The sequence below is a fragment of the Erythrolamprus reginae genome, chromosome 11 (genome assembly GCF_031021105.1).
Source record: "Erythrolamprus reginae isolate rEryReg1 chromosome 11, rEryReg1.hap1, whole genome shotgun sequence".
In the NCBI taxonomy this organism is placed as follows: domain Eukaryota; kingdom Metazoa; phylum Chordata; class Lepidosauria; order Squamata; family Dipsadidae; genus Erythrolamprus; species Erythrolamprus reginae.
The window spans coordinates 8,509,769-8,518,478 of NC_091960.1; the positions used below are offsets into that span (position 1 = coordinate 8,509,769).

General features: G+C 40.5%; 1 protein-coding gene across 1 annotated transcript; it reads right to left on the bottom strand.

Annotated features, from left to right (window-relative positions):
* Window positions 1-624: 624 nt before the first annotated feature.
* Window positions 625-7,832, bottom strand: LOC139174513 (uncharacterized). Its single transcript, XM_070764937.1, has 3 exons — window positions 7,719-7,832; window positions 4,079-4,165; window positions 625-3,269 (listed from the first exon to the last, which is right to left on the bottom strand). The coding sequence occupies exon 3, from the start codon at window positions 3,223-3,225 to the stop codon at window positions 1,891-1,893; it is 1,335 nt and encodes a 444-aa protein (XP_070621038.1). The 5' UTR covers window positions 3,226-3,269; window positions 4,079-4,165; window positions 7,719-7,832; the 3' UTR covers window positions 625-1,890.
* Between the last annotated feature and the right edge of the window lie 878 nt (window positions 7,833-8,710).

Below are 8,710 nucleotides of genomic sequence, written 5' to 3' on the forward strand. Positions count from 1 at the left end.
CTGAAACGGAGGTGGGAATCCCAATAGGGAATTCCACGGGCGGAGCTTTGATGTCATGAAGACGTCCTTCCTGGAGGTCACATTTTGTATTTGAATTGTCAGGAGTGCGTGTGTAAATTTTGTGTTTCTTCAGACAGATAGCGTGGCTGCAGCAATGTTTCGAAATGGCGTCTGTAAGTGATGTATGTTACAAGCACCGTGTTGTCATTGAATTTCTCACTGCGGAGAAAGAAACTCTTGGGAACATTCACAAACGTTTGTGTACAGTTTATGGAGAATCTGCAGTCGACAGAAGTACGGTTAGTCGCTGGGCAGAGGGTGAGGCCATTAGAAGACAGTACACAGTGCAGAAATGGCTTAGTGACTAGAACAGGCAGTAGTACCAACAAGGCATAAACACCCTTGTGTCTCGCTGGAGGAAGGTCATAGAACAGGTGAGGAATAATATGTATGCATGTGATTTTTAAACTGTTTTTAAAATCTTTTATGATGTTTTAAAATGTGTTGTCTATATCCTGTTGTAAGCTGCCTAGAGTCCTTCGGGAGTTGGGCAGCATAGAAATACAATAAATTACATTAAATTAAATGTGCCCACACCTCATATATTAAGGAGAACAGCCCATGTTGCTAACACAATGCCAACTTTATTGCAACATAAAGTTATCAGAAAAACACAAATTCACAACTTTTCCTAAGGGAAACAAACGTATTTTACTATAAACGTTTCCTAAGAGAAACAAAAGTATTTTACTATAAAGTATGTCAAATCACCACTGATGCTTTTCTTGGGTTTTAAAACCCATGTTCACCACGTAAGATATATATAAAGCTTTTTCTAAACAAACTCAGTGTTTTAACAGTCACACTTAAAACAGCAAGATTAATGCATTTAGGTATGCTAGACAGATATTAAAATAACATATCTATCTCTGTGTGCAAAGAAAAAAAAGTATGACGACCTTTTTCCCACGCAGTGAAATGATAACTGTCTTTGTAATGATATGGTCCAGAGGTTCCCAAACTTAGCAACTTTTAAGACTTGTGGACTTTAACTCCCCAGAATTCTGGGAGTTGAAGTCCACAAGTCTTAAATTTGCCAAGTTTGAAGACCTCTCATGTAGTCTGTATCTGGAGATTTGCAAGCTTTAGTGTTTAAACTGGTGGATTTAATACAGGTTAATTTTTGGGTTCAAACCAGACAGACTGTAGTTTCTACAGATGCCATATTGGGCATTGTGTAGAAGTCACCTATGGATGTGGGTGACCGCATGGAGTCAGCAGGATGCCTCTATCGTAACAAACTGCCAAATTAAAAATCCAAGCTGTGATAGTTAACACAATCCGAAGTAGCTTTCCATTGGTGATATATCTTAGAACAGGGGTAGGAAAAGTTGGCTCTTCTATGACATGTGGACTTCAACATCCAGAATTCCTGAGCTAGCATGATTGGCTCAGGAATTTTGGGAGTTGAAGTCCACAAGTCATAGAAGAGTCAACTTTGCCTACCACTATCTTAGAATACCCAAACTAAGAATAAAGGATGCTACAATGCAATTTTCCACTGCTTTTTCCATTCTTTTCAAATAGGAAGGTAGCTGGTTGAGTACAGGTTGTTTCCTGGTCCATTTTGGAAAGGATAACAAGTGTCTCCGATTACAGCTCTTGTTTCACGACTAAAGGACAACACTGGTTGTGAATAATCAGTAAAACAAGACATAATAACCACAATCTACCTACACTGGAGTCAAACGTCTACCTTATAACCTATTAAACAGGTCTGGAATTCCAGAAATGGAAACTTTAGGAGAAATCTCCTCTTAGAAACCCTAAATCTGTAGCCTACACAATATCCTCCTTTTCTCCTCCCCAGGTAATCATCCCAGCCATAATCTACTCCAAAGGCTTTGATTCTCCATCAGATGCACTCTTCATGGCCTCCTCCTCTTCTGGTTTGGATTTCTCTGGATCTGTATCGATGGTCAGATCTGTAGAACTTCCAGAGCTTGACTTCTCCAGGACATCCGAATAGAGACTCTGAAGATAATGACCAAACCTGCCATCCTTCCTCCAATTTGAGACCGATGAGGTGGCTTCCATTTCAGTAGATGTAGCTTCCTGGTCTTGGCCAAGGGGCTTGGGAAGAGGAGAGGTCTCCAGTATCTGTTTGGGTAGATCCGTAGTTGGGACCCATTCTAACTCGCCATTACCTCCTGCTTCGCAAGTCTTCATTACTTTGTTCGGAAGAGAAGGGTTTGAAAAACTCTCGGGAACGCTGGCGGTTTCTTGGGTACTTTCATATTCCGCCTCCCAATCTTCACTTTTATCCTGGCCAGTTGAAGGGGTCATCTCAACAGCTGCTGCCTTATCTACGAAGCTGGCCGATTCTTGCGGCCCTTGTTTCCTTGGCCAGTCAACCTGAGCACGGGTTGAATATCTTTGGCCTTTGGGAGCATCGCGCCTCTCTTGCCAACAGGTTCCCTCTTGTTTCTGCTTCACGTTCAGGGAATAGTCTCTAAACGGTGATACACCTTCCCTTTTTCTATTCGGAAAGCCCGAAGACCAAGGAGTTGACTCGGCCAAGGTTTCCCTCTGGTTGGTCCAAGACTTCCTGAAATTCCCTTCCTTCCCCTGCCATTGGTCCCCTTTCCAATACCTCCCGCCTTCATCTCTTTCCTTCCATCTCAATGGGGACTGGGATCGTTTCCATCCCCTTGCCGGATCTGCTCGAGGAGATCCGGACCAGTTCTTCCCGTCATCCCATTGGGCAACCCTGACTGGTTGGTTGTTCTGTCTGTCTGGGATTCCACCGCTCAGCCGGCCCGGAGAGTGAAAGCTTCTATAAACGGTTTCATCGCGGGGAGGCGTACTAGGGTGCAAGGCGTAAGGGGCACCACCAGAAGCCTTATGGCAGGTGGGGTGGCAGCCGGTACAGCAGCTCCCTGCCTGTAAAGCCCCCGGGCCGTGACAGGTAGAGACAGACCCTTGCCCACTCTGAGTAGGTAGGGGGGCCATCTGGGCTCCCTTGGCAGCGCTGTTGAGCAGGAAGTAGAGGACATCCAAGCGTACGGGCACTGTTAAGGAAGACAGGGTGCTCGATGATGTCACGTGCCCCAAGGAGTTGGGATGCAGCTCAGAAGCTCCAGATGTGGACGATGCCGCAGATGGCATGAGGGCCAGCCTTCTCTCAGGGGCATCGCCATTAAACAGCTGCTGGTTCTCAGCCATCGGACCTTCTTGTGTGATTCTAAAGCCCTCGGGAGACACAAACGCTATAGGAAAAAGGAGAACACAAAACCAACGGTCAAGAAAGCTACTTGGGTCATGTTTGCAATAAGTTTGAAAAACATAGAAGATTGACAGCAGAAAAAGACCTCATGGTCCATCTAGTCTGCCCTTATGCTATTTCCTGTATTTTATCTAGGATGGATATAGTTTCCTGTATTTTATCTAGGATGGATATAGTTTATCCTAGGCATGTTTAAATTCAGTGACTGTGGATTTACCAACCACGTCTGCTGGAGGTTTGTTCCAAGTATCTACTACTCTTTCAGTCAAATAATATTTTCTCACGTTGCTTCTGATCTTTCCCTCAACTAAACTCAGATTGTGCCCCCTTGTTCTTGTGTTCACTTTCCTATTAAAAACACTTCCCTCCTGGACCTTATTTAATCCTTTAATACAGCTGGATCAATTTCCTTCTTCCTGCTTGTTATATCTCTAGCTATGCAGCCAAGCATTCTACTCGCTATCCCTACCGTCTGACCGCACTGTTCACCCATTTTGAGACTGTGAGAAATCACTACCCCATAATCCTTCTCTTCTGAAGTTTTTGCTAACGCAGAACTGCCAATACAATACTCAGATTGAGGATTCCTTTTCCCCAAGTGCATTATTTTACATTTGGAAACCTTAAACTGCTTTGACCACATGTATTTTTTTTTCTTGGTCTACAGATTCATTCATTCTTTCATTCATTCTTTCATTCATTCATTCATTCATTGATTCTTTCATTCATTCATTCGATTTTTTTATGCCTTTCGTGTAAATAAAAAGTATTTATTTGATTTTTATGACTTACATACAGAGATGAAAGTCTTATCAATTAATCTATATGTCCTCTTCTTTGTCTTCCACAGGAAACACACCACGGGTAAACTCTGAAAAACTTTGATAAAGAAGAGACATATTTAATTATACACATAGTTACGGCTGCAAGAGTCACATATGCACAAAGCTGGAAATTGAATAGGATTCCAATTCAAAGGGAAATTTTGAGGAAAATTATGGACTGTGCCAAAATGAATAGATTGACTTTGAAATTTAAAGATAAACAAAGATTCTGATTATTATAAAATTTGGGGGAAGTTTTATGACTGGACAGAAAGTTAAGATAATTAAATATTAATACTTAGTTATTTTGGGGAAAGATGAGATATGAAAATTGAATTAAAATATTGTTAGCCAGATGGCAAGATAAGAATTGGTGATAGTACTATATAATAATATGACACAAATTTACTTATTGATAAGAATTTAAACATATACAATTTTCTAATAGTTATGTGATATATGGTGAGATGTTTTCTTTGTATTTTAGATATATATAGAACCTCTAGTAATTATATGATAAGTTGATCTTGAATTAATTACTTTAATGGAGAAATGAAAGTCTGAATTAAGACTTGCATAAAAGAGAGTTCGATATTGTTTATGCTGATGTAATGTAAGCTTTTAGTGTAAGGTTGGAAAAAGATTGTTCTTTTGAGGTTTTTGATAATGTTGTATAAGTTCTATAGTGTTCTGTCTGGGTCCCCCCAGACGCCAACACCAACCAAAAAGAGTATCCAGACACACTGGTAAAAAGCAAAGGCAGTTTATATAATTCAAAGCAAACACAGGTAACAAAAACTGTTCTTACAGACAGGAACACTATGAAGCTTCACAGAGGTTTCACGAAGGCCAGGCAATAAAACAGGATTCTTGCTGGCAAAAACAACACTGGAGATAATAAAACCCACGCCTCCCCCAAGTCTTCCAGACTTCTAGGCCACAAGCCAAGATCAGAGACACCGAGAATCGAAGCAAGGTCACAGGACTCCTAGTTGATAACTCTCCACAAGACTGTAAGGGCGGGCCTGCCTTTTCAACCCTGCTGAGGAGAACCACACCCAAACCCAGCTGTTGCCAATTCAAGGATGGAAATACCTTTCTAATTGGCCCCGTCTTTGAGCTGCTCGTCGCTGCCTCATGTCTATTATAGCCTGTGCGTCTTCATCCAATGAATCCAGGCTACTAGCTGGGGAGAGCCCCCTCCCCGGGGTCTCAGGCTGCTCTCCCTCCTCCTCTTCCTGACATTCCTCTCCCCCGTCTGCCTGGTCCTCCCCCTCCTGTTCACTGTCCTCCTCCTCTGGGCATGGATCCGGCAGAAATCCAGCCGGTCCCTGACGAGCCTCAAGCTGAATCACAACATATAGAATGTTTTTTTAATGGAAGAAAGATAAGAGCCTCCATTGAACGATTAACAGAAAAAGAAAATTTATATATATATGTTTTATTGTAAGCTTGTTTTTAGTGTTTGTACTTATGTATTGTTAATATTTGTACTTATGTATTGTTTTTTATTCTATGTTGGAGAGAAATAAAAATTGTATTTCAAAATAAAAAGTTAACTCCTACTCACATGGAGGAAGCCTAAAAGGCCATTAACTTGGTTTAAACAAGGTTTAAACAATTACCCCCATTAAAAATCGAATTGATCCCCCTGGGAAGGGTCACTGGGCCCCACATTGGGAACCACTGCTCTAAACCATCAAACAAACCCGCAAAACAAATACAGAATGTTAGGAAATTAAAACATTCATTAGATTTTTAAAAATATATTTTTAATTATTTTATTGATTGACTGAAGTTAAACAACATTCTAAGGGGTATCTTTAGCCTATTCTAGATTGAATAGCACGGCAGTCACCTTCTTTGAAACGAATTTATGGTGGTAGCACTATATAATGATATAATACAACATTTACTTATTGCTTAGACTTTTAAACATATAAAACTTTATTTTATGAAGTACCGGTAGGTGATATATTATGAATAGTTTCTTTTACCAAAGTTAGTTAGTTAGTTAGTTAGTTAGTTAGTTAGTTAGTTAGTTAGTTAGATATAGATATATATAATTTTTATTAGCTATATGATACAGTATTGAAATTTAGATAAGAGATTTTATTATGCTTTGCATTGATGTAACTTAATTTTATTTATTTATTTATTTACTTATTTATTTATTAGATTTGTATGCCGCCCCTCTCTGTAGACTCGGGGCGGCTAACAACAACAAAACAACATAAAACAAATCTAATATTTAAAATGACTAATAACCCTTATTAAAAACCAAATATACACACAAACATACCATGCATAAATTGTATAGGCCTAGGGGGGGAAGGAATATCTGTTCTCCCTGACGACAGAGGTGGGTTTTAAGGAGTTTATGAAAGGCAAGTAGGATGGGGGCAATTCTGATCTCTGGGGGGAGCTGGTTCCAGAGGGTCGGGGCCACCACAGAGAAGGCTCTTCCCCTGGGTCTCGCCAAATGACATTGTTTGGTTGACAGGACCCGGAGAAGGCCGACTCTGTGGGACCTAACCGGTCGCTGGGATTTGTGCGGCAGAAGGCGGTCCCGGAGATATTAATATAAGATGGAGAGGAAGAATTTTTAGATTGTTAAGAACTGACAATGTTGTATGAAATTAATAGAAATGTTTAGATGAGGAGAGATAACAGCCTCCATTGAGTGAGTAATAAAAGAAAAGTTTATATATGATTGATTTTAAACACTGTTGTTGTGTTTATAACTATATATTGTTTTATTTTATGGTTGAGAAAATAAAATAAAAATTATACCCAGAAATGAATTTATTAAGAACCGATTGTAAACTGATTGTAGAAACCCAGCACTTCTTTCTAGCCCTTCTACTGAGGCCAAGCACGTGTAGTTTGACTTACTCCGTAGTTAACTAAAGAACTCTACATTGGCCCAAGTTAAAGACAATCTAGATAGGAAGAGCCACAAATACCCAAGAATCAAAAAATACACTGCTCAAAAAAAATCAAGGGAACACTCAAAGAACACATCCTACATCTGAATGAATGAAATATTCTCATAGAATACTTTGTTCTGTACAAAGCTGAATGTGCACAACAGCAGGTGAACTTGATTATCAATCAGTGTTGCTTCCTAAGTGGACAGTTGGATTTCACAGAAGTTTGATTTACTTGGAGTTACATTGTGTTATTTAAGTGTCCCCTTTATTTATTTATTTTGAGCAGTGTAGATTGAATAGCGTGGCAGCCACGCATTTATTAGGAACCGATTGTAAACGGATAGTAGAAACCCGGCACTTCTTCTTTCTAGCCCTTCTACTAAGACCAACTACTTGTAGTATGACTTACTCCAGAGTTAACCAACCGAGTTAACTTACATTGGCCCGAGTTAAAGACAGACTCGGTAGGAAGAGCCATAAATACCTAAGAATCAAAATAATACTAATAATATCTTCCCCAAAGTTGACATTCTCCTCTCTCACCCCGCTTCCCCGCCCCTCGTAATCTTTAGAGCGCCCTAAATTCGGTGGAACTACACCTCCCCTTATCCCCAGCCAAAGCTTGTAGGTCGCCGGGGATAACGGGCCGACGGTGGGGGGACCTTCAAACCTCACCCGTTCTCCACTTTCGGACAACCGGGAGTCACGCGTTGGCTTTCCCAGCTCTTCCACGGCAGCCACCTCGAGCGCGTAACGTTAAAGGCAATGCACAAGAAGAGGGGCGTGGCTAGAGAAAGGGGGCGGGTCGAATGCCAATAAGCCAGAATAAGGCAAACAGACCATGCCTGGAAGTGGGAAGAGTTTTAAAGAAAAAAGAACGTGGGATTTTGCTGCATTTTTTTCCGCGCTTTCGTTTCCTGTGGGGTTTTTTTTGTATCCCCCTCCTAAAGAGAGCTCGTTCTGCCTCTCCCCAAGTTTTTTATTTGTTTGTTTGTTTGTTTGTTTGTTTCTTTGTTTGTTTGTTTGGTTGGTTGGTTGGTTGGTTGGTTGGTTGGTTGGTTGGTTGGTTGGTTGGTTGGTTGGTTGGTTGGTTGGTTGGTTGGTTGGTTGGTCCAATACACAATGAGGGTTTTAGTGGGTATATTTATTTTATTTTATTGATAGATAGATAGATAGATAGATAGATAGATAGATAGATAGATAGATAGATGATAGATAGATAGATAGATAGATAGATAGATAGATGATAGATAGATAGATAGATAGATAGATAGATACATAGATAGATAGATAGATAGATAGATAGATAGATAGATAGATAGATAGATAGATTTTTATTGGCCAAGTGTGATTGGACACACAAGGAATTTGTCTTGGTGCATATGCTCTCAGCGTACATAAAATAAACTGTACATTTGTCAAGAATCATGTGGTACCTTTGTGGCAACCCCTGAGATATTGGAAGACTGCTATCATGTCCCCCCTGGTCCTTCTTTTCATCATAGCCATGCCCCAGTTCCTGCAACCGTTCTTCATATGTTTTAGCCTCCAGTCCCCCAATCCTCTTTTATTGCTTTTCTCTGCACTTTTTCTAGAGTCTCAACATCCTTTTTGCATTGTGGCAACCAAAACTGAATGCAGTATTCCAAGTGTGGCCTTAGCAAGGC